The 27064-nt window shown below is 37.9% G+C and overlaps 1 protein-coding gene across 1 annotated transcript in view; it reads right to left on the minus strand.

Moving 5' to 3' along the window:
- LOC124179737 (homeobox protein B-H1-like) overlaps positions 1–27064 on the minus strand; it is a 41653-nt gene that overhangs the window by 8962 nt on the left and 5627 nt on the right. The window contains exon 2 of the mRNA XM_046564438.1: positions 14581–14803. Within this exon, the coding sequence (XP_046420394.1) occupies positions 14581–14803 (223 nt within the window). The remainder of the gene's footprint in view (positions 1–14580; positions 14804–27064) is intronic.

Below are 27064 nucleotides of genomic sequence, written 5' to 3' on the forward strand. Positions count from 1 at the left end.
CCCCCCCCCCCCCGTTCGTACACGAACGAACGATCTCGACAATCGGGCGGCTGCACGGCGATTATGCGATGAGTAATGTTTTTTAATGCCCTGAGAGCGATCGGCCAGCTTAAAACATCCTTAATTGCCCTGTTTTCATTGTGTCTAGTTTATGCTCCGTGTATGACTGACTGATTTATACCCCCGGGGAACGAGTGCCTAACAATTCGTCTCTCCCTTCCCCTGATGTAGCTACCGACGACACCTTTACTTCTTTTCTTAGACGATACGACGCAAGGGTTGCTTCCCTTTTTTCTCTTCAGCCACTTCACGGACGTTTTTCGAAATCCTTTTTCTCGATCGGCGATGACGTTCGGGCCCTCGGAAGTCCCAGGGTATCAATCTTACTTTTGGCTTACTTTACAACCCCCTCGAAATATATCCAACCCTTACGATCAGTTCGAACTTAACGTTGCCAAGTTTAACCTGTCGCCGTTGTACGATTCTCACCCTCGATTTTACCATGGATTTTTTTTTTTTTTTTTAACCTTGATCGACCAAGTTCTATTTTACATTTCCGTGATTGTCACTTGTGCTTTTCTATTCAATTTTTTTATTTTTTTTTCAATTGTTCTGGTTCTCGTTGCGCGGCCGAGCTTTGTATGAGCTTCCTTTTCCAACACTTCGAAATAATATCATTCATATACTATCCCACTGATACGAGCTTCGGAAAATACGAAACTATAATATAAGTCCAACTTATCGATTTGATTTTCTAAAAACCGCACTCTTTTCGCGCTTTCCAAACGATCGATATTCATTTTCCAAAGCAGCGTTATTATTATTCTCCTAGTCATTATTTTTTTGATCGTGAAATAAAACTAACTAATCTTACACGTACTTTACTTTTGAATAAATTTTAACAAATTCAAAATTGTCTTACGCTCCCGTTAATATTGATTTTTCTTACTTCGCTTACTTTACATATACTCGATTATTTTATTTCTGTAGATACTAAGGACATAATTTATTTGCAACGAATCTTATTACCGTGTAGTTTATTTTTCGTTATTATTTCGCGATTTCTCGGGAATTTTTCTTTCTTTTTTTTTTTCTACCTCGGCGATGACAACCACGTGAGATCCGACTTGGAATTCTTACCTGGGTAGCTCACTAAGAAAGACAAGGACCTTCCCACGCTGCACAAGTTCCATTATAACGGATCGTCCTCGCACGGCGATTATGCGACGCGAGATAAGTGCACTTCTCACTGCACCGTGTAGCGTCATCAAGAGATGCAGTGCATACGTGAGAGGAAATTGCTCTGACAAATTAGACGTGATTTATTCTCTTTGGCATGTTTTCGTAACCGTGGTAGTGAAAATTACGATCCCCAAGTCGATTGTTCACGAAATTTGTAGTCGCTGTTGTTTCCAGTTCGAGGGATTTCTTTTATCAGTTACAAACGCGGAAAAAAATTCCCGGCAACGAAATTTCAGGGTACTAATTTTCACAAAAGCGAAAAGTTTAGTTGATTTTATGGTGAACAAAAAACACGATGTTCAAGTAATGTCTAAGAGAAGGTTTGTCACCATAATCCCATAGATTCTGTTGCGATTGTGAAATCTCTGTGTAAAGATTGAAAAATGATTGTTCAAGTATTGTAACCGAAAAAATTTTTGTTTGGTTGTAATTAATGTATGCCGTATGGATTGAGAGACGCATTAAACAACGTTCGAAAAGTATGCCATTGTAAATTGTTAGTTTTTTCCTGACGGTGAGCAAAGGATGAAATTCTATATCTTACGTTATGTTATTGAAATTAGTTCGATCGACTGGTAATTGTTTGTTCGAGCAATTGTCAACGGGTATTACTGCTAACTTTTGCTTCATGAAGTAATTTAATTGAATTTGTCAGAGGGTATTCGGTATTTTGGCAATAACATGAAAAAAGTATAATTTCATCAAACAGACGAAATTAAAATCGACATTTCGTACTTATAAGTATATTTTATTCAATTACACATTGTTTTGCCATTTTTGAAATAATTATTTCATCGGATTTGGTACTTGTAACAAAATACTATAAGATTTTTCCTCAAAATGAGTCTAAAAATTGTTGTTGTTTAAACCATCAGTAATGCATAAATTTTGGAATAAGTTTTTACTTCAACTTATTTTATTTATTTTTTTTTTTTTTTTATTTGTCGACGCAATTCCCAAGAATCGTAAAAGTTGCGACGAGAATCTAACTCTGACAAATCATTACAATAACGCGATACTGCGGAAACAAGATCTAATAAGGGATCTGAATAACGGTAATAACGCGTTTCGGATTCAGCCGAGCAAATAATAATGTCAAATTGTCACCCCTGTCGGTGTTATTTATTATACGCGTCGGCTATCTGCTTATAGTCGAGTGGTTGAGTTGACGGGGGTTGGGCGGCGAACGAGCGAACTCGATGGGGTGGGATTTTTTATGTACGGTGTTACGTCCTGTGATCTGCCTATACGTCCCATACAGCGTAAGGGTATAAAGCTGAACCCACGGCGCGTGAGCATGTTGTACATCTGTAACCACCGTGCCAGACCGCAGAAAAACTACCGCCATTAAAAATGCATTATCCCCCTTACAAGTCCCGCGTATTTCTACGCCGAGAACTGCGTCAGGGCAACGAATGTTTTTAGTCTTGTTATAACTATGGAAATTTTGGTTCATTTGAAATGTTTTCATTAATTGATTTCATTTTTGTTTTTATTTATTTTTTTTTGGTATTGAGACGGATGAAACTTTAACCTCATTCGATTTCTTATTGATTTATTTTTCACAGTTCCATTACGTCAGGGAAACTGATAAATAAAGCTTTTATTCCCGACTCAGCCGTAATCTTAAATTTTTTTGGCCTGAACAGTGGGACGAAAGTGGCATATTATTCCCTCTTTGCTTTTTTTTCCCCTTATTTGTGGGGAAAAAGTAGCACTTTTCTCCCACATTCACGGGAGATATTACTTTATACTTCCCGCAATTTAGTTTATCAGTTTTTCTGTTTTTTTTTTTCACTTTCTTTTCCATTTTCAACTACATCTCTCTGTATCATTATGAGCTTTTGATAATATTATAGTTTTCCGACTGATAGATCACACCTACACACAAAAGGAAATTACTTTTAAGTCAATAATGTGACCAGAGTTGAGTCGGGAATAAAGTGATCTATATGTAACACAGGGATAAAAGTCCGTTATTCCCTTGTTACATAATGTAGTTTTTAAAAATATTCTTTGATCTGCAGCATATTTTTAGGTGAATTTTCTTTATGTGATCTGAAACTGTTTAAGGTACAATAAAGTAAACAAGTAAAAAAAAAAAAACATATAAATACCGTCGTGGCGCTGGCTGAAACGGTTTCAATCATCGACGTCTTGGTGTTCAAAATCTGAACACTTTTTCACTTTTATAAATATGAGGCCGTTTGCCCGAGTAAGATAATGGTTGAGAATGAGTTGGAAGCAAATGATAGAAACTAAAAACTTCAAAAACGCTGTGAAACTTATATCGGTCAAGTTTCAAATTTGCCAAAAGCTAGAAGCACCGATTGAATATATACAGTGAATTTGAAAAAATAATACGTCATTGTAGGAAAAATAGAGCAAAAATGCTGAAACAGTGTGTGCAGCTGAAGGAGAATTTTGTTTACCAAATTATTAATTACGAAAGCTGAGCGCGAGTTGATTTATTATTTTCCATCATTTCTTTTCACGAAGATCGTCAATAACATCTACGCCCTGCAGCTGTTAACAGCGCATCAGATTAATAAAGTTTTTTCAAGTTTTTTTAAGTTTTTTTTCTTTCTTCTTTCTTACACTTCACTTTTTTCCCGCATTAATTTGACACTAACGCGGTCCTCGTTAACTTATCTAATTAATCTGAACCCTGGGCATGTGAATAGTAGGTTTATAAATATACGAGTACAGCAGCGTCGCACCGCGATGATTATCGTTCAAGTTACACGTATAATAACGAGTCGTACAGCTATTCGTAATTTGGCGATTATACCTATATTGTGCAGCATATATGTACACGTATTTAATTTACGCGGATCTCGCTGTCTGTAATTAAAATATTCATACCGTGATAATAAACGACAGTAAGTTTGCTCGATCAAATCTCGCCGTCCCTTCTTCCATTCCCATCGTGTGGAATAAAAACTTGTACACTGAGAAAAATTTTCATTTCATTGGTAACTGCAACGCAAAATCAGTTTTTGAGGTTTAATCTACTTTTTTAGTTAAATAAGGCTTTAACGTTGATTTATCGTTGCACGAGCATTAAATTTTCGCAACAGTTACAAGAAAATCTAGCAACAGCGATCGTAATGAGAAAGAATAGTAACGGATACTAGAAAACTAACTTTCATTTTCTACCTAGAACTATATTTTTCGATTGTGGTAAGAAATGGAAATAGTTAAGGACTGATCGGTAACCGGAACTAAAAATTTCTCTCACTGTAGAAACCATATTTTAGCTGTGAAAAAACTTGGAAAAAGGCAAATGAAAAATGAAATCTGTAACAGAATATTTTTGAATTTTTTACTATTTGAAAAAGATTAGTATCTCGGTAATAAAATCTTTTTTAAATTTGCCGTACCTACTGATTCAATCGATTTAAATTATCGACAATAATTTACGTTCAGATCGTAATTCAAGGTATCCTAAATTTATGACCACCCAAAAAGCGAGCAAATCTTGTTTTAAACGTGAGAAAATCATTTGGTGTTTAGACATAAATGTTTATACTCGTATAAGTGTGATGGTTTGTTCTTTGGTTTTGTTTTCTTAAACTTGTAACAAATGACCCGGGTGATTTTCGCGCGATATTCAAACCGCGGCTAATTTTAGAGAGTAGAAATGTATACAATAAACATGTAATACAAGTAATGTAAAAAGTGATTTTCGAGGAATCTGGAGGTAAAATTGTGGGGGATATTCGTGACAACTAATTCGAGCTGGGAAGAGAGTAAGAAACGTATTATAATTTCAGTTAGTCCCGGCACATCAGCCTTAATCCCTGGGCTTCTAGGCACGGTCTCAATTTCGCCCTCGGCGCGGATGGTACGTTTATAATTCTAGATTATTATAAGGTAGCAAGAACTTGTCGATTTGGGATCTGACGAGTTGCCACTGCAGCCTCGGATGATACACAAGAGATATATCACTCGAATCGCGTTTCTAGATCCCTGTAAAAAAATCCCTTCGAGGCTTTCTTCGCCGCCTAAATCCTCGCTTTCAAAGTCCGCATGAGTGTGCGTTGTCTCTTCGTTTTTGTGTCGACGACATCGTTAGTTTCACGGAATTAAACGTATTATCGAACGAGGTTGAAGTTGGTAAAGTTATCGTAACGAAACATTTGGGGGAAAAAAATTACCATTTTCTTCATTTTACTACGATTTTTAAGAAACTGAGATCTAGAAATATGAGCGGGTTTTGTTTTATCGATTACCGTTTACTGAATTTCAGGCAATTTCAATCCTTGCGATAACGTTAGTAACTTCAATACGATCTTATGGAATCAGAATTATGGATCAGGATGGTAAACCGTGTTAATAACCTAAGTTGAAGACCATCGTTAGGAAGACAGAGAAAAAACTGTTTGAAAAATTTGAAATAATTTGAACTAATGAAATAACATCTCTACTTTGTGATAGAAATGATTCTGAGCTAATTCGAATAGTGCAAGCTCAGTTATACGAACGATTGGAAAATCTTATCACTAGAAAGTTGGGAACGATAAATTTCTAGTGTTTCTTTTATTTTTAATCTGATTCTAACGCTTTTTATTCGCGTCGCTGGTCGACGGTTTTTTAAATAGGTCTTCATCAGAGTACTAATAACAATTTTAACAAAAAACGAGTTATCGAAGTAAACTTTAGAAAATTGTAACTCAAGTCGATCCAGTTGAATTGAATTAAATCGATGTATACGTTTCAGGGAATTTCAATTGTTCTAATATTTTTCATCAGTGCCGAAACTTGCTGTCCCATCAATTTCAATAAAATGAGACAAATTTTATTCGTGAAAACGGTGTATAAAAAAATTAAATCCTAATCGAAAATTACGATTTTATGTCAAAACACGCATGGAATCTTTGGAAACTTTTCCTCGAACGATGCGACGTTGGAAATGAACATAAATTTTTCACATTTGTTTCGTGTTTTTAACGTATGTTTATAATGTCTTCATATCGGGCGAATGAGGGAGCTCCAGAAGTGAGCTCCGATGATCTAAAGTTTCATCGATGCTGGTTGACATGTGACAAGCATATAATATACGTATACGAATGATGAATACATTTATGCGAAACTTGTCTATCCGGTTTTATGTACAGTTTAGACTAATTGTTACCGTTACGAAACCGTGCGTGACATTTCACGATCGCGTTCTTTCTTCTTTTTTTTTTTTCTTTCGTTCAAATCCGTTGTTATTCCTACTTTCATACTTAACGATTTCAAAAATAATAGGGTTAAAGCACCGAATGAAGAGGCAAAATCATCCGATTTCAATGACTTGCGAACAATTTCGATATGTTTTATTTTTTTTTTTGAAAAATGTGATGTATAATAAAATCCGCGAAATTTGAGAAATATTATTTAAAGTTGACGAAAGATTTCGAAAAGTCAATGATTAGTTGCTTTTCCCGGAGTAAGACAAAAATTTTCATCTTTCAACCGTCTCGAATTGGTTACGATCAATTGTCAAAATCATCTCCCAAGCGTGAAAATATTTCTTTCTTTAGCCTTTAAAAATTTATCTTTGAAACTGACTCACAGGCATTTTTTTCTTCGCTTGATTGAAAAATTGAATTTCTCAGAAACAGAATAACAGTCTCACTTCTTCGTTTAGCAAAGTTTACTCCTTCGGATATTTCTATAAACTTTTAACAGTACATAAACAATATTACAGGTAACATGCGTCGTACGAATATCTTGTCCGGAGATTATCGCGCTATTCTCGTTTTGGTTAAAACCTCCTAACGACTGTAATTCGCGCGAATAGCTCCGGGCGATTTCTAACTGGCACGTACCGCCTAGTCGATAATTAAAATCAAATACGTAATTAGATTAGCAAAGAAATTTTGTTTTACAGGTGTGGGTATCGAACTGTGAGCTCATACGGATAGACAGAGGAGGATAATCGTCGTTCTTTGTATTATAGACGGATGGCCGAGGTTTTCAGCCGGTTGTTCTTCCCGGGTTGGTAAAGTAGATGTATGTTATTATATATCAGTTTCTGCTCAGTAATTGACAATATAATCACAGAGTGGTGGCAGGCCGACCAAACGAAGGAACGGAACGATCAACGACCGGCAGTCGAGTCTTGCCTTCTTGCCCGTGTGTTATAATTCACTCTCTGAGCGTAAAAAAGTTCGATTTGAAATAAAAAAAGGAAAAAAAAAAAAGATAGAAAAAGTAAAATGTGAAACGAAAAATTAAAAAAAAAAATCGAGTCGCGTAAGAGACGCGTGTAAACCTCTCTCCCTAGATATAATTACCTGTGGCGCCGTTTCTTCGACAAACTGTTATCGCCTAGGACTTTACGAATCCTGCGGACTGGAAAATTTTGTTTTTGAGGATAAAGTAATTTTTTGACAAGCATCCGGGATGGAAGGAAAGTTCGTGTTTGTTGCATCGTTGTGAAAACGATTTTAAGAAAGATATGAATTCAACTGAAACAATTTCACTTGACATTTCTACTTGTTTCAGAAATTTATTTTTAATTCATATATTTTTGGCGGTTTTGAGTCAAGTAGATATGAAATTACAAGTACAGTTTATTCTATTTTCATGTTTTCAATCGGCCCAGTAAACTAATTAGTCAAGTTGGAGACAGAGTATTTGTACACAGATGAATGAAGATTACGAAAAAGTATGAAAACGAAGAAAGATTCTTGCAACCGATGAATGCAATAATGGAATCTCTATCTGGTGAAAAATTTTAGTTCGTTATTTGTTCCTTGTTGTCAGAATTCGAATTTCTTTTAACAATGCATCAATCGATATAACTTTCACAGCTATCTGTACTTACAATAATAACATGCAATTACTCGGCACAAGCGTAAGACGTGAAACACTTCTCTGACGTTCAAATACTTCTTCTCCGATTCCGATCGCCATTAACGACCATCGGTTTATTAAAGAGGGCCGAAAATACGCTCGCGGCGTGTAATAGAGTTCGAAAATATAAACCTATACTCAACACCTGAAGTTGCAAAAGCACGATCATATGTAGATTCCGTAATGACTTGTAACGGTTGAATAATGCTGAAGACAGAAGACAAGGAATTTGTAATGAACCAGAATTAGAATGAAAAAACAGTAATAAGAAACTGGACCGCACAGATCTCCGCGCGTATATACCAAATATGGATCAAAAGGTGGGCTCCGTGTGAATCAAAAGGGCTCGGTGGACTCTGTAGCCGTGTTTTATGCCCTCGCGGAGGATCGAAAAACGATCGAATCACGCCCGAGGAGACGCAAAACGCGCTGGCACACGGTTTTCGGCTGTTAATTAACGCCGGTATTAATTATAAAAGGATGCAGGCGACGCGATCTTTCGCTCCGGGATATCTTTTCCGAAAACAAAAGAACCGCGCAAACTAACCTAACCTAAACTATACCGACCTAACATAATCTCACTTAAGACAGAGGAAAAATTGTAACGAACCTAACCTAATTTAATCTAAACTAATCTTATCTAACCTAACATAATCTCACTTAAGACAAAAGAAAAATCGTAAAAAATCTAACCTAACCTAACCTAAAAAAAATCTCACTTGAGAACAAAGAAAAATCATAAAAAACCTAACCTAACCTAACCTAACCTAATCTTACTTAAGAAAAAAGAATAATCGTAAAAACACCTAACCTAACCTAACCTAACCTAAACTAACTTAAACTAACCCAACCTAACGTATTCTCACTTGAGACAAAGGAAAAATTGCTTCGCTGATTCAGTCTTAACCTAACCTAAGGTAATCTAACCTTACTTGAGACAAGGGCAGAATCGCTCGGCTAATTCGGCTCTTTTGCGTCGAAAACAAACGCGAGTTTGAGAAGAGAGGGAAAACCGAGAAATTAGTCACGCTTTAACGACCCTCGGCCAAATACACGCCGCGCAGTTAAATTCTTCTTAAACGCCCGGTGACTTGGTGGTTTTTAAAGCGATTTTGGCGCCGGCCACACCTCGGATGCCACCACCCAGACACTCGCCGAGATTTATCTCCACGATTCCGGACCCCTCGAGGGACACAGGAAATGTCCTGTCCGAGATCCTGCGTTATATGCGCCGTTGGCAAATTGAGACGATGTCGCATCCTAACTGACCTCTGCAGTCGAGGCGAAAGGTTCGAAGATTGCGATGAATTTTTTTTTAAATTTATTTTAACAGAATAATACCGTCACTACAGCTCTGATTTCACTGACAACAGGGTTTCTGTTAGTTATTTTTGAGAAAAGAAATAATTTATTTGCGATTTGCCAGGACTATTTATTCTTCAAATTCGTGTGGAATCTTCTCTTCGTAATTTTCTCAATGAGATTATCAAAGAAACTTTTTTCCAACTCACGAGAAATTATAGATATCAGGGCTGGTATCAAATTTTTTACAAGTTTGAATCTATCTCATCTTTAGCCACATCCTTCCATGATTCTTTCTTTTTCAGTGATTAAAACATTTCCTGCATAGCTTGACGCGATAACTGTTTTATTATTGGCACGTTTTTGAATTATAAAGCAAATTTTCGACAGGTATAAATAAAATTTGTCACGATTCTCACCTTATTTCACGAGTTTAATATCTATTGCACGTGGTGTTTAATAATATATTTTCACAATCTTTTAAAATTCATTCAATTTGCGTCATTATACAATTATACGAAACAAAAATCTCACGCTCGAGTTTCGTTTTCCATATATATTCAATAACTGTTCAATTTTTTTTTTTTTTTTGGTACAAAACGAATGAGAAAAAAAGAATCCATCTCGCACGTTACAATTAGTCTTAAATTCTCGACAAAAATTCTCCTACCATATTATAATTACGGGAAATTTGAATAATATGCTTTTGTCGCTTATCCTCGCGTCGAATCATCGTGGTTCCGTTTGTCTAATCCGGTTGTGAAGGATAATCGTGGCGAGTGGTTGTCAGAGGCTGGTCCAGTCAGTGGGTATGAAAAAAGTAACTCGTCCGATGGACGCGGAGCGCACATACCAAGATGGTTGGCTAATTTACAGAGCGTTAAGTAGCACCGCGTACGCCTCGCCCGCTCGGCCATACTTTATCTCAATTTTTCCCCACCTTGTTTCTTTGTAGTTTACGTTTTTTCGTCGATTTTTAGTGCCTCGTGCGTTCGGTAAACCGAAAGGCAATCTCTTCTCCCGGTTTGATCGGCTTCTATTATTACATGTATATAACGTACATACGGGCAAGACAGTTTCTGTTTCAAATTATCTCTCACTCCTCTTAGCGTATGAGGAGCTGAATCGCGGCTCTCGGTCGAGATTCACCACTTTTTCTTGTCTTAAAGATAAACTATTTTCACTTCAACGGCTCTCAGCCGTGAAGCTGCGTGTATTTTGTACGCACGACCGATAATTTTTATCGAATTTTATTAAGCCAGGATATTCAATGTAAAATGTCAACTGTGTGTGTGTTTTTTTTTTTTTTTTTTTTTTTTCTTATTACTCTCACAATGTTGTCGCTCATTCGATCATTTTCGTAAGCCCATAATTCGTGTTCAGTCTATTATTAGTATTGATCGATAAAACTTTACGCGGTTTTCTTTCGTGAGTTATCCGAATTTCGAAATACTTCTTAGATCCCGATTTGAGTTGAAAATGGATCGAAAAATATTTTTCATTAAAATCGATCTACACTACTGATAATTTTCACCGTCACCATTTTTTTGCTTCGAAAACAGAAGAAATCAAATCTATGTGGAATAACAAATAAGAAAGAAAAACATTGATTCAAAGTATTTGTATAATATTTGGGGCAAAATTACAACTACAAGTGTGTCGGTTCCGAGGATTTAAGACTGACTAAAAAACGAAATGTATGCAAAATGGCGGAAAAGTTAATCTTCCAATAACTCGTTTCTCTGTAATAGTTTAACGTCTGATTTATTCCTTTTACAGTATTTTCATTCTCGAACTATTAGAAATATCGGGTACAGCCTGCATAAAGGAAAAAAAAAAAAAGAAAAAGTTTGGCTCTTCAGACGGTCAAATATTGAGAAACGAATACAAAGATATGGACACATATCGAAAACGATGCGGATGTTTGTGAAATCTGAATACACGTGACAACTGAACGTTTTTTCGAGCGAGATACAAAAGTCCCAAATTTATGTACCGGGTGTCGAAAATTCTACGGTTATAGGTTACAGCACATCGCTCTTCGGCTTTTCGACGAAATTAAAAAGAACCGCGAACGAGCATCCGGTCCTCGGACGGTCATCCGGTCGAGTGAGAGCTAATTACAAAGAAGCCAAGTCAGGGGTAATGGGCGATGGGGCGAGGGGCCCGACGGACCCAAAGTCGCCGAGGCTAGACGGTTTCTGGCCCCGGTCGTTATACTCGCGGCGTGAGTATTCGACCGCACCATTAAGGGACAGAGACGCGTGTGTGCACGAAAAGCGGCATCGAAGCGCAGCGCACAGAGGATTTCACTTCGTCATCTACCGGCGCCTGTAATTCGGGCCCCGTGAGGCCCAAAATCGGGGCCCCCGAAACCCGGGAGGATTCCCTTTGGTCTTCGGTTACTCGGTTGGACTGAACTTCAAAAGCAAACCGGGCCCCGATTCGAGGGGCGAACTAATCCGAATCACACGGCTTGACGAGGCTTCGTTGTTTTACTCGATACTTCTCCCGTTGGCCACACCCGATTAACGCCAACTTAAATCGGCGGGGGGATGGAGAGGAGGTAAAAAAGTTGAGTGGAAGATAGAGATGGAACTAGAAAAGTGGATGAGAAAAACCTATCGCCGTCTGTGTTCGAATCGTCCGCGTTAAAGCCACACTGTAATGCATGTACGAAGCCTATTTTCACAGCTCTTTACGTCAATTTTAACGGGAAATTAATCGTAGCTGGTTTACTTCTTACGTGTATCGGAGTTTAGAGATACGAACTTTTGTTTTTCTTTCACATCGAATTAAGAAGAATTTTTTTTCAACCGAGAAACACATTCGTACGATCGAATTTGACATTGGGCTAATTTTAATGATTATATCCTGTTGAAGTCCTGGGAGCATTTCACGGAATGACTTGCAACGTTGGTCCCAACCGATAGAAAAGTTTCAATTGAATTCTATTCAAAATACAATCAATATATCTTGTTTTATAGCATTTTATCAATTTATACGAGTTCTTTTCGCTTCCGAGCTATAGTCTCGATGACTAGAAGGTTACCTTAACGATTCACTCGATCAATCGTGTAATCGAGGAGCCGGTATAACAAGAAGAGGAGTCAAAAACTGATCTAGACCCCTTTGCTTTTTACGGTCGTTTGGTTTCATAATGCTCTCTTCAATTGTCTCTGTATTTAACGTAAATCTACCATGAATGTTAACATGTAAAAGCCACAAGTACGAAGCATGGTGTGGTAACTGAATCGAAAGAATACCCGACTGTTTTTCACGTGTCAAACACCGTCAAACGTTACGTTACTTTTAACCATCCGCTGACCGTCGTTGTTAAACCACTTATACTAATTAACTAATTGTCAGTTTCTTCATGAAAACTATTGAAATATCAAGTAGACACCTGAAACTGGTTACTTGAATTTCTTGAGAGTTTTTGAAAAGTCCCAAGACCAAATCGTCCGTGTTGATCGGTAACGTCAGTAAAAAATCACATGGACGAGGAAGGCTGACACGAATAGTTGAGAACTCCGGTAAAAAGTGTCACTATTTCATCGAAATCCAAACCTCCACATGCGGTCTCGATTCCGATAGTTGAAAGCTGTTTCACCTCACACGATTCCAATCCAAAAATGAATTGAAAGTGATGTGAAAATGTCTGTGATCGAGTAAAGAAAGAGGTGGAAAAAATCGAGCGATTGAATTATTTTTGACTAATGATTATCGAGATTCAAGTTCCTCTTCTATACGCTCATCACGTCCGCAGCACGGAAGCGGTCAAGAAGATACGATCGGTTCTCGGCCGGTTGGCGGTGTACGCAAAAAACGTCACAGCGTTTAGGTATTCGTAGTATTATGAAGTCCGCGTTACGGAGCACAATGCCATGGGCGTTTAGATACTACCAACGAAACAGTAAACAACGCTAGTTCGGCTTTGTTGAAAGCCGCGCACTTCCATTTACCGATTCGTCGTGCCTATACCCAAACAACAAGAACGCCTTTCCACCGATCGTCGGTTAAGTGCGCGGACCATGCGCCCCGATAAAGTATCGGATTCTAACTCGATTCTCACACCGATAGGCACTCTTACTCAATTCACAAGGTGCCACAGCCGAGGTGAAACAATCGGAATTATTAGCCTGTCGTGAGAAGAAACCGTTCAACTTTGGTTGTTCCGGATACTATTTTCCGAGAAAATCACACCGCAATGGAAAAGAAACTCCTAACGATGTTGGCGAGGCCATTTGGTTAGTTTACTCGACTGATGGTGCAGAACTTCATATTCTACACAGTCATTTTTCACACGAAAATCACTAAGAAAAAACTGGTAACACTGTTTCAAACCATCTTCCCGCAGTAAATCTCAGCAAAAAGCTACGATCGTTGTACTCTTCAATAATCAGTTGGTCTGCCGTACGTATAGCTTCGAGTCAAGGTCTTGGTCTTGGTCTTTTTGACCAAACTACACTATTTCCTGGACAATCAAATACATGTTTAAATCGCACATCACAGTCTCATTTCGCGAAACAATCAATGTTGGAACCAGCGTCGATCAAACGTCACACCGTAGGAAAAAAAGATGCATTGATTTCAAGTGTTGCTTCACACTGACCGTCATTTAAAAATTGACATTAGTGTAATGCGATAAAGTCGAGCTTCTGATCGTTCTGACCAAAGCTTCTCCAATTGCTCATATTGCGTCTCATTTCACAAAATTGGCAATGTCAGAGTCAGCGTTGCGTTGTCACATCGCCTGTAATACGGATAAAAACAAAAAAAAAATGTATAGCAAGTTCCGAGCAATGATCGCGTGACAAACGGACAGGCCGTGAATATGTGGGGCATTCCGATTGTCTTGATGCGTGATTGCCGGGTAAAGTGGACAGTCGACAACAAACGTAAACTGACAATCATCTCATCCGGCTTCCTCGCCTCCCCCACGACCCTCATGCATTGTTCCAATAGTCCCCTGCACGCCTTATCAATCTCCCTCTCCCTCTCTCTATCTCTCTCTCTCTCTCTTTCTCTCTTTATACGTCTATCTATGTATCTATCTCTTCACATCCTGCAACAGCTGAGCCTTCGAAGCTTGACGCAAACGCGAAGTCGAACGGGAATCGAAAGCGACAAAATGGGCGAGTAGATTACGAACGGAAATGTATGGTGAACAAATTTTTTGCAACTCACCTTCTGTTCTGGTACCACGTTTTGACCTGAGTGTCCGTCAGCGAGAGCTTCGCCGCCAGTTCCATTCTGTCCTGGACGCTGAGGTACTTCTGACGCTCGAAGCTCTTCTCCAGGGTTTGGAGCTGGTGGTCCGTAAACGCCGTTCGGGCTTTTCTCTGCTTTTTGCTCAGCGCTGAACTTGAGGAACTTGAGGACGAGCCCTTTGGGTCGTCTTCTTTACCGCCTGGGAACAGGCAAGCTTGACGTTAAATCGCGAAGTTCAAAATTGTTTGTTTAATTGGACATACGGTTTTACTACTTCGGACATGCGTTGAAGAGAACAACGGTTAGAAAGTATGAACGTCGAGTAAGTGGAGACAAGAAGTAGCAGTATATTAACGAACAAAATTATTCAATCGCTGTTACCACTCATCGAAGTAATGTTAATAACTATTAGTAGAACGTCGATCATCCGAATGACGATATAGTTTATTAGGCATAGTGACGGCTTCGCATACGTTCTGTTTTCACCGGCAGTTCGCATCGCCGTACAAAAACGAGACTAATTGGCATTGAATTTTACATTCTATTACAGTCGAGGTTAAGTTACAAAAAAGAAGAAACACCTGCCAGTTCGTCCCAAAGAAATAACAACGTAACTCTTCTGTACTGGGAAAAAAATTCTAGTAGCGGTTACCGTACAGTCAGAACCGAAAAATATGGATCTGGGTTAAAAATGAAAAAGAGTTTTCTAACATTTTAACCAAACAGTATGGCACGTGTTACACTGAAAAAAATTTCATTTGTTATAGTAACTAGAAAAATTCAGTAAAACAGTTATCGTTGAAAAAACTGTTTGAATATTGTTGGAATTACAAAAAACGAGGTACGCCCAACCATTTTGCGCTATCGTCGATCCTTTTTTGGTTATTGCGACGCAAAATCAATTTGTGAGGTTTACTCTACTTTTTTAGCTAAACAAGGATTTAACGTCAATTTATCGTTGCACGAGCGTTAAATTTTCGCAACAGTTGCAAGAAAATCTAGTAACAGTGATCGCAATGACAAAGAATAGTAACGGATACCAGACTTTCCGGTAAAAGCTATAAAACTAATTTTCATTTTTTACCTAGAACTATATTTTTCGATTGTGGTAAAAAATGAAAATAGTCAAGGACTGAGCGGTAACCGGAACTAAAAATTTCTCTCAGTCTACTATTCTTTTTGAACAATAGTAACTCCGTAATATATTTACTTGTAATCACTAACGCGTTAATTTGACGTCGATACAACAATAAATAATTGTTCCCAAGCACTTGTTTGCCTTATAAAAATGTACAACTAAACTAAAGAATGGCCAGAAAACATAGTATTAACCACCATAATCACTTCACTGGATGGTTACGAGCAGCAAATTTTCTCGTTGCTGGTATGTAAATCCCTTAGTAATTTGAAAAAAAAAGAAAAAAAAAACTATTTGTCTCCGCGTATCCGTGACGTAGAGGATAATAGATCAAGACCCGGGCTGTGAGGTTGTAAATTAAAAACCGTTATGAATTAAAAATCGCCAATGAATAACCGCAATTGCGAAGTAGAGTTTTCGCGAAAAGAGGATGATTTATGATACTTTGTGACAAGTATGACGTACAACACTGGCGAATCCGTTTGTGTATAATAAATTTCCAGATCCACGAAACGAACGGAGCGAATATACATGGATTGAAAAGGGAGGAAGAAAAATATGGAAAAAAGGCAAAATCTCTCTTGATATTCTGTAATCTATGCGATTTTGTTGCATGCGGCGTCGGGTCGCCGCCTTGCGGATTTCTGCAGTCGCTCCTTTTGTTTCGACGGGAAATCGATGCTGGGAGTTTGTTCGCGTTCCTTTTTTTCTCTCTCTCTCTCCCTGCTTTTCTCCTCTCTTTCTAGCTCGTTCTCTTTTATCTTCTTTCCCGCGATCGTCCGCCGGGTTTATTCGCGTTTCTCTCGTTTTACGCTGTATATCGTATACGTTTGCAGTAAACCCTCCGTGCATCTCCAGCCAAGCGAGATCAGGGAGTTCTGCGCAGCTCAGACTCCATTGGTCGCTACGATTATTGGACCACGCAGCCGCATCGCTACCGCGGAACGAATTACTCACGAAGGGCGGGATTACGTCTGAATGTGTAAAAAAATTCGCGGCGCAATTCGCACGTTGCGAAATATTTTCGAGTATAAACAACGTTGATGCACTGCGCAAAAGTTGAGCGGTGATACGAGTCACCTGGAATTGATTTCGAAAATTTTATGACGCACGGAATTCAAAGACGAATACGATATGCGAATTATCTTAATTGTATGGAGAATTGAATATTAATCGTAGAAGAGATTGAATTTCGAATACTCCGTATGATTTGGGATAATTCATTCTGGATTGGATTATTTACGATCGACAATTGTAGAATTGTGTTTCGATAGTACAGATTGCAAATTTTTATCTACTAAATACAGTTATCTATATTTAGAATCCTACTAAATAGATTTTCTATAATTAATATGCATCTTTTAATATTACGCATCGGATTCGTTCAATTTCAAAAATGACAAATGCAATATTGTGAGGAACAAATTTAATTTCTTCAATTAATTAATCGTTAAAAACTTATTCATTAAATTAACTCAACATTTGTGGTAGCGTATCAGCGATTTGTTATAGATTGTGAACTTCGTCTACAAATAAAATTTGTTCGTGTTGATTTCTGTACGAGATGCTTAAACATTCGTTCCTAATAATTATTTAGCTTAAAAAATTATTGACGACTTGAAAATCATTTTCTCTCTGCCTTGAAAGCAAATATTATTTCCGTAAAACCGCATGAAATTCGATCAAGAAAAAAAAAATGATTGTCTGACCGCACCTTCCTCCAATAAATACACTCGGAGACAAAAAAAAGAAAGAAGAAAAGAAATCCATCTGAATATAAACCCAATAAGAAGAGACTAATTTTCTTAAAACAACGATCTGTTTGGTGACGTGTAATTTTATTGAAATTTGTTCATTCGCGCGAAATAAATTATCTATCAGCTAGGGATTCATACGAAAATACAATTAATATTTACTTCTAATGCATATATTTGTCAAAATTAAATTTTCCAGCCTCGTATATAATATACGATCAAACGACCGTTAATCGTCTGATAAAATGTGGTTATACATAAAAATTTTCAGTCAAATTTCGGTTTCCAGATCTAGCCAAAACATACTCAGGACAATTATTGTTAGTGAAATTTGAAACACCGACGAAGAGTTTGAAAAAAAAAAAGGAATATTTGAACTTCGTCATGGAAGAGAACAAGTTCAGTCGAATAGTTTGTTACTTATACCGCAGGTACGTCGATGTAGATTTTTCGACCGTACACGCGATCCAACGAGGACAAAGAAAAGCTGCACGGGGAATTAAAAATGTTTTGAAAAATACTTTCTACTCTCGTCCGGTGTTGCATAGGAACTGAGGTGGAACTTGAGGCCACAGCCGAAGCTTTTTCCACCCCCTCCCCGAGGTTAAATTCACGTCTCGCGTTACTCCGTAGCTTGTGAACGTTGCCAGCAAAAGCTAGCTCTGGCCGAAGAGAGCGAAAAGTTGGGTAAAACTTTTTCCCTCCTAACGTCTTGAAAGTGTCTTAGCTTTCTCAAAAAGAACACGGTTGGAAGTCTCGGAGTCTCTCTCCGGCTCTCCGACAATAAGTGTATCACATACTGAATTTAGTTTCCATCCCCCTTCCTGCCGTACCTCGCGCTTCTCTTCCTCTCGCCCCTCTTTCGTGGCTGAAGATCGAGTTCCTCGGGGGATAAAGGCGGCCATTTTGTAAAATGGCGACGGTGGCGAACCGTTCAAGCGAATCTGGCCGATCAAACGCGGCTAAGAGCCCGCGCTTTCGCCTCTTTCGTCGGGTATAACTCAATCGGTCCATCCGTCGTCCTCGGGAGCTTTGCGACCTCTCTCTGTTTCTCTCCTCCCTCTCCTTTTCCTCCCTCTCTGTTTCTCTCCTTCCTCCTGCCCCTTTTCACCCTCCGAATACCCAATCTCTCGGCCACCCTGACCTCACCGTCAACCCCTAACCTCCTCCGCGAAAAATACGCCGTCGACCACCCCGTTCCAACCGATGAGCCTCCGATAACGGCTCTTTACGTCTCTTTAGGGGTTACACGCCTCCCTAGGGATGGAACGATGCAGAGTCGGACTGGTCGTACCCCGAGTACGCGAGTCTGGATTTTTATACCTCATTGCCGATGAGAGGCATTTTTGAACCTGATAACGTTCTTACGATCCGAAATTTTCACCCCCTCCTTAAGCCTGTTTAATTACTTTCCAAACCTGCACTGATTGTGAGAGAAATTTTTACTTGCGGTTACCGCTCAGTCCTTGACTATTTTCATTTTTTACTTTCATTTTTTACTTTCTGTCACCGGAAAGTCTTGTATCCGTAACTATTCTTTCTCATTACGATCGTTGTTGCTATATTTTCTCGCAACTGTTGCGAAAACTCGATGCTCGCGCAACGATAAAAAAGTTTAGTAAACGTCACAAATTGATTTTGCGTAGCAATTACCAAAATAGGATCGACAATAGCGCAAAATGGTTACGCCTACCTCGTTTTTCGTTATTCCAACAATATTCACACAGTTTTTTCAACGATACCTGTATGGAATAAAAATCTTAGGAGCGTTATATTGGGTTTCTTAGCCTTTAATAATAATAAAGAACAAAAAAAAAAAAAAATGAAAAAGGAAAAGGTAAAAATTACATCACTTCTTATTTATATTGCAGTGCCACGGTGCGCGTTATTATGCCGGCGGGTTTCGTGCGGCGGCTTTAGGTATACACCGTGTATAAAATCGTGATTAACAGGATGTTTATTAAGCAATTATATGCGGTGCAATTAATGCCATCATGGCGGCTACCTGGTCGCATGCTTCGTCGCGGATGTGTTCCTACACCGCGGGAATTCGCGTGCCGCTGCTGCTGCTGCTGCAACATGACGGATCGTAAAATTGAAAATTTCAATGTGTGTGGTATCAAAGTTTCGCAAAAGCTCCCAGCTTCACATTGCGTTGCACCTAGCGTATTTTTTTCATTCGAAAAATTTGCTTTTCTCCATTCTCAACCGTGGGAATTCATTTTTCATTCGCCTTTCTTGAACACAGAATCATTTTTTTTTGCTCGATGAACTTCTTTCGTTCAAGAATTTTTTAATTTTTCTTCTCGACTTTATAAAAATTATTTCAACTATTTTTTTTTTTTTGTATATCCTGTTTATAATACAGGCTTTTCAATTTTATATCTCAATAGATTGGACAAAATAACTAAGAGATTACATGAAAAAAAATTTTTATTATTATATCCTCCGAATTTTTAAATTGATCCCCTGCAGTTTTGATTTTATTAACGATGCGTGTGCACTTTTTTGCGAAAAATACGTACATAAATTTGATTTTTTGGTCGATCTTCGGTATATGTATTTCTGTTTTTTTTTTTTTTTAAACATTCGTTTAGATTGTTTTTCTAAAAAAGTGTGTCTAATGTCTTATTCAATTTTTCTACCGTGAAATTAATTTGAAGAAATAACAAATATAAACAGGGTTAAAATTATTCCAGGTTAGAAACGATATGAAATCGAATTAATACAAAATTGATAAAAATATATTTTCAGTCCACTGATTATCCTAGAATTATAGTAGTAGTTTCAACCCTTCAGTAATTTTTTTTTTTTTTTTGCTATCGCCACTAACAATCCAGTCGATTTAAGCAAATCTCGTTTTCATTTTCGTCCACGAATATTGTTAATAAAAAATGCCTCAAAAACGAAAAAATATGTGCAAAAATTGTCCATCTATAAAATTCCAACTACATTTCGAATATTAAAAAAAAAAAAAAAAAAAAAAAAAGAGACAGAAATTGTAACAACAAAAAGCGACCGAAGAGCTAACTTCTCTGAACCAAAGCTACGTACAAATATATTTGGCGAGACCCAAAAACGATCGCGGGAATCACGTATCCACTTACAATGGTTATATATACACACATTTGTATTGCAGACGGTGTTGATCCCTGGGGTGAAGCGGGTCGCAAGGGTCGTCGGGGGTCTCAATCTGACCCCTTGAAAATTATCCCGAGAGGCGTATTGTGTCCCAGTGTCACCAACTTAACCCACTAAAACCCCTGCGAAGCTAGGCGAATGAATTATGCGGGATATCAATCGATATTATTCTGTTTATGTCGACACTTTACGGGGCAGGGTTGAAATTACGAATTTGATAAGTTTCGAAAGCGCCGAATTCCGAATTATCTCACGGCGAAAGTTAAAGTGAATAAATCGAACTTTGTCGGAACAGCAAAGTTTCGAATAGTACGAAATTCGATGCTCAAAGGTCCGAAAGTGTGAAAATGAGAAAATTTAACAATCTGAAACATCGAAATTCTTAATGATCGAAGATTTTTAATTGTGTGAATTTCTGGCTGGGTGAAATTTCTGCACTTTGATTTATCTTCGTTTTGGATTTTCCATGTTTTCACGTCTGGAATCCTGGTTATTCCGATTTTCGGTTTTTCTGATTTTTTACACCCACTCGTTGGGTAAACCACGCTGTGTGGGGATATTTTAATTTTCGGAATTTTACTCCGTCGAAACTTTATACTTCGGAATTTCGCTCTACACTGAGAAAAATTTCATTTTTTACAATAACTAGAAAGATTCAGTAAAACAGGTATCGTTGAAAAAATTGTTTGAATATTGTTGGAATTACGAAAAACGAGGTACGCCTAACCATTTTGCGCTATCACCGATCCTTTTTGTAGTTATTGCGACGCAAAATCAGTTTGTGAGGTTCACTCTACTTTTTTATTTAAACAAGGCTTTAACGTCAATTTATTGTTGAACGAGCATTAAATTTTCGCAACAGTCACGAGAAAATATAGTAACACTGATCGTAATGAGGAAGAATAGTAACCGATTCTAGACTTTCTGGTAACAGCTAGAAAACTAATTTTCATTTCGTACCTAGAACTTTATTTTTTGATTGTGGTAAAAATGAAAATACTTAAGGACTGAGCGGTAACCGGAACTAAAAATTTCTCTGAGTATATCGTAACTTCACATTTCGGAGATTTGCTCTATCGCAACTTGAATTTTCGGAATTTAGTATTTCGGAACTCTGAGCCGTCGGCTTACCGACCGTTCGAAACTTTGTCGTTTCGTAAAAGTTTGATTTCTTACTTGAAGTTTCACCGTCAAATAATTCGGAATTAGCCGATTTCGTAACTTTTCAAATTCGGAATTTCAACCCCGCCCCATGTTTATTCCATAATACAAAAACACGTTTCGTTCATAAAAATTCATCGAAGCTTTCAGCTCCAAACGATGTGTATTCGCACAACGTAACCAGCTGGAGTCAATTCCCCATTTGCATTTGTTTCCTCAAATCAACGTTCGATTCATCTTTTACGACTTATTTCCTATCCATTCCTCAGCTGCGTTCTTGCATAATCACTCTACGTGGCGTAACTCAATCGGGATTACTTTGTGCTACAATACAATATTATACGGGGGCATTAATTAATGCGTATCGGTATTCCCTTACAAGTATAATACATATATTGAATATCGCGTGATACGGAGATCCTTAAACGACTTTATTATACTTTACGTAACTAGTTCAGCGATCGCCTGAAATCCTAGAGCAAATTAGAACGAAGTACCTATTGATGCAAAAAAAGAAGAGAAAAAAAGAAAAAAAAACATAAAAAAACGACCGAGTAAGTAAATGCAGATTCCGTGCCATGACTAACGTATCGAATGTTATATACCTGCGAGATGAGGTTTCGCCTGCTCAAGTTTCAATTACAAGAATTCCTCACGCTGGGCATCGAGTTTTCATATATTTCCATTTATTTAATTGCCATCGCCTCTTCCAACTTTCTGCACGTTCACGATGTAAATGAGCAGCGGTAAAAAAAGTGGATAAAACATTTTTCACCCGCATTAACTTCAATCCAATGAAACCAGTTCACGGTTTAAATATCGTGAAGTGAGATTTCAAAATCTGAATCCTACATCAAAACTCGTTTGTGACATTGTCGAAGAAGTTTCTTCATACTTTGAGAATTTTCTCGACATTTCTTTCCGATTAACTGATAACAGAAGCAACGATTAATTTCCAAGTCAACACGATTTGTGTAGAAAAATTCAAAATTGGATAAATAACCTAAACTTCCATTATCCTGAGATTCAAGCTTTTTCCGAAGAATAATTCCGGCCTCATTGAATCCCAGATGCTTTTCCTCATTAGTCAATTCAACCGATTACCGCACTGAGAAAAATTTCATTTTTTATAGTAACTAGAAAAATTGAGTAAAACAGATATCGTTAAAAAAACTGTTTGAATATTGTTGGAATTACGAAAAACGAGGTACGCCTAACCATTTTTGCGCTATCGTCGATCTTTTTTGGTAATTGCGACGCAAAATCAGTTTTTGAGGTTTACTCTACTTTTTTAGTCAAACAAGGCTTTAATGTCAATTTATTGTTTCACAAGCATTAAATTTTCGCAACAATTGCAAGAAAATCTAGGAACAGTGATCGTAATGAGAAAGAATAGTAACGGATACCAGGCTTTCCGGTAACAGCTAGAAAACTAATTTTCATTCTGTACCTAGAACTATGTTTTTCTATTGTGGTAAAAAATAAAAATAGTTGAGGACCGAGCGGTAACCGGAACTAAAAATTTCTTTCAGTGCGGTTCGAAAAAATCAACGAAATTCAAATGTACGTATTAAATCATTCGTAAGTGCCCAGCACCTGTACCAACACATTGGCTTGTTTCACATACCTCGTGTGTGTGTGTGTATTCAGACGCTGCTGGCGGTTAATAATTCAAACGGAACGAGATTACGGCGACAAACTCGATTCCTTACCGAATTAAGTTTTTTCTCCCTTAAGTGCCAGCAGAGCCACTTAGTCGCCGCTCATTTGTTTTCCGTGGAGTTCTTTTGTTTCGTTTCGTTTTGTTTCCGTTTTTTTTTTTCTACTTCATCTCTATCACCCCCCCCCCCCCTACCCCCCCTTTTTTTTCTTCCCCCTTCGCCCCTATTTCTTCTATTCTTTTGCCACATTTCTCTCTCTCGCTCTCTCTCTCTGTTTTCTTCCTCATTTCGCCCTCCCCTTCGCTTCCTTACCTTTTTTTCTTCCCACTTAAGGCGCGGAAGATTCTTGACTCTTTGCCCTGATTTCCCCCTCCGATCGTCGGTCGTGAATCGAGGAACGAACTGCTCTTGAGAATTTCATTCTTTATTTTTATTTTTTATTTTTATGTCCCGATTGAATTAGACTCGACGTATTTCAACTTGAGTATCGTAATGTAACATGCAATACGTCCCGCAATTAAGGGTTCGTTAATCATTAGGTCGGTAACGCAGCGCTCGTTCGACCCTTTTGTTTTTTTCAACCTTTCAAACAACGCTGGTTATCAATCTTACTCGCAGAATTTTATTTCTCTGTTTCAGCGACCGGCGAGTTGGAATAAAATTTCAGGAATAAAGAGAACTCGAAAGAAGTTGTGAAAATATCGTCGCTTTGATTTCGACTTGAATTGAATCAAATTTTTGTAAGTGTTTTAGATGCTTTTTTTTTTCCTTTCTTTCTTTTGGAAAGCAGAAAGGAGAAATATATTTTCATTACTTGTGAAAGTTGCGGACTAATTTTCCATAATTTATCGTCAGCTGTTATCACGATTGTTAATTTTACATCGGGATAATTCGTTCGATACATCAGAGAGCGTAGAGATTAAATTTTCCTATTCAAATTACAATACTAGACTTGAACCGTAACTAAAAATTTCTCTCAGTCAGGCAGTGATAGTTGAAATACGTCAAAGTCTCCGAGTATAGCAACGGTTCGATATTTTCCATCGAAACGGGGAATCGGAGGTTTCGGCAGATCGGGGAAAGAAGATTGCCGTCATGCGGCAGAAACGGGAACGGTTTTTTCGCTCCCGGATTTATACGTTATATAATGTGTATTATACATGCTTGGGATATGAATATTCTCGAGTCGGTTTGCAGTCACATCACGCGTGTGTTGGGGACGATCAAAATCGTATCAGGGAACCGACGGCTTGAATAATCGAAACAACTAGGAGGCGAAACGGGGTAAGGCGGAGCCTCTTAAAACGAGCGGAAGTCGAAGGGTTCTCTCGCGACGTTTTTGGTGGTACCTACCGCTTCTGTATAATCACGTAAAGCCTTTTTGTCACGCAAAACTCGTGTTAGCCAATCCCAAAGTGAGCAACGACCTCGCACGGCGTACCTGCAAAGCTTTCATTAGCCCTCTTTATATATTCGACAGTTTTGACGAAGAGCCCTAATACCTACATTTCGCAACCGCGAAAGCGCTCCATTCTATATTTCTTTCTTATGCGTCTACAGGTATGATGAAAATCATAAATCTCTTCTATTTTCTTCATATTTCAACCTCGGAATATAAACTTTGGAAATCGTAAAGTCCTGAAATCACTCTCACGTCTTTTATGGAATCAAAGAACTCACTGATTATGTTTCATTTCGGCAACTTCAAAGATTAGACTAAACCTATAATTGGATGAAAAATGTATCGAAGTAATAAATTCGAAACATATGTTTTTTATTTATTTTTTTTTTTATTTTGATTTTAAGTAGGACCGAAGCTGAGAAAATTGAACTTATTTTTATCGAACTTTTGCAATTCGGGAGCGGAAAAAAATCATTGAAACGCCAAATTTTGACTGTAAACACTTTTTTTTTTTTTTATTCACAACATCAGAGAATACATATTATTGTAGTGATTTTTCACGCAGAACAATTCGTAGAGTTCGTCTGATTCTAACGAAAAATAAGTCATTTTATTTCACAAACGAATCCCTGACAAATCGTCTCTGACAGATTTTATCTTGAGCTTATCATGCGGCAAAATAATATCTAAAATCTATAATATTCTTAACATATAAATATGTCAAACTTACACACGATTCAGTGAAAATTCGTTATTGTTATGAAACATTTTAACTTATCCGAACGATTTGTGCATATGTACATAAATATCGTTTACAAATAAAATTACCTACTGATCATCAGAATCGGGTAGGCAATATGGATTGTTCGTAGAAAAAAAAAAAAAAAAAGGTAAAAAGATGTGATTTCTCTGATGTTGATAGTTTGATACAGTAACAATTCCGTGTTTCAACACTATATCCTGTGTAATGACGGTTACGTTTTTTCGTATATATGTGTGCGCAGATTAGCTTTTTAATGCTCTTGAAACTTTTGTAACTCAAGTACCATAATTATTTTTCATAGTAGAAATCCCAAGGATCTAAACAGTGATACGTATTATAGAGATCAGGAATAATCCAGTCCGTCGCATTGCGTCCGCGTCGGGATTCGTCGAGATATTGTCGGCTCTTGACGCCTGCGTAACGAGATTTTCTCTCCTAAAGCCTCTTATAGGCTCTCAGAGACCCCTGCACCTCGTGCAGTCAACTACAAGTGGCCTCACTTTTACAGCACAGTTTCACAGAGGGTGATGAATTTGAAACTATACACACTGAGAAAGATTTGATTCGTCACAGTAACCAAAAAAATTCAGTAAAACAGGTATCGTTTCAATAACTGTTTAAATATTTTTGGAATTACAAAAAGACGAGGTACGCGCAACCATTTTGCGCTATCGTCGATCCTTTTTTGGTTACTGCAACGCAAAGTCAGTTCGTGAAACAACTGAATTGAACAACTTTGACGAAACAATGAAGAATTAATTATGAATCGGTGCATATTAGACTAAATCTACATGGGAAAGTTTTCGAATGAGCGAAACGTGTAGAATCTGTGAAAGTATACAGATATTGTATCCAAGATCCATATCTTCGTTCCAGTGTCAATAATGAGCCTAGCTCTTTTTTTGCGGTATCGATACTCTGTTTAATTCGTAGTCAATACCATCTTGAATCGAATTGCGTGGCTATTTTCTCCTAATACCAGCATGACGTTTTTAATGCCTGTATAAGTCTACAATGACATTTACTTTGCTTGCGTTTGTTAAGAAAAATCACAAATCTCAAATTTTGTAGTTAAAAATGTGCTACCAAGATGAAAACTTGGTTTCTCAGTGAAAAGCGAAAAAGCATGTGCAGCAGGCTGTTGATCCGAACGCGCAGGAATGGAACGCGTGAAAATACCCAACTCTGGTTCTCCTTCACAAACCGAACGTCGAACCTAATCCGCTTATACGGATTCATTGTTGACAGGCCTGCCGAGTGCACCGATCGAAAACCGGGTTCCCTTCACCTCGCATTGTTGAACTGATTGTCGGGGTGCTTCACGCCTCAAAACTGCCAACTGACTTCGCCGGTGTTAATCCCGAGACCGGAAATGATCGGCAACCGTTTAGATCTCATTTCGGATTAGCGATTGTCGCTGCAAGTTTCGCTACAGTAGCT

The sequence above is a fragment of the Neodiprion fabricii genome, chromosome 4 (genome assembly GCF_021155785.1).
Source record: "Neodiprion fabricii isolate iyNeoFabr1 chromosome 4, iyNeoFabr1.1, whole genome shotgun sequence".
NCBI lineage: Eukaryota > Metazoa > Arthropoda > Insecta > Hymenoptera > Diprionidae > Neodiprion > Neodiprion fabricii.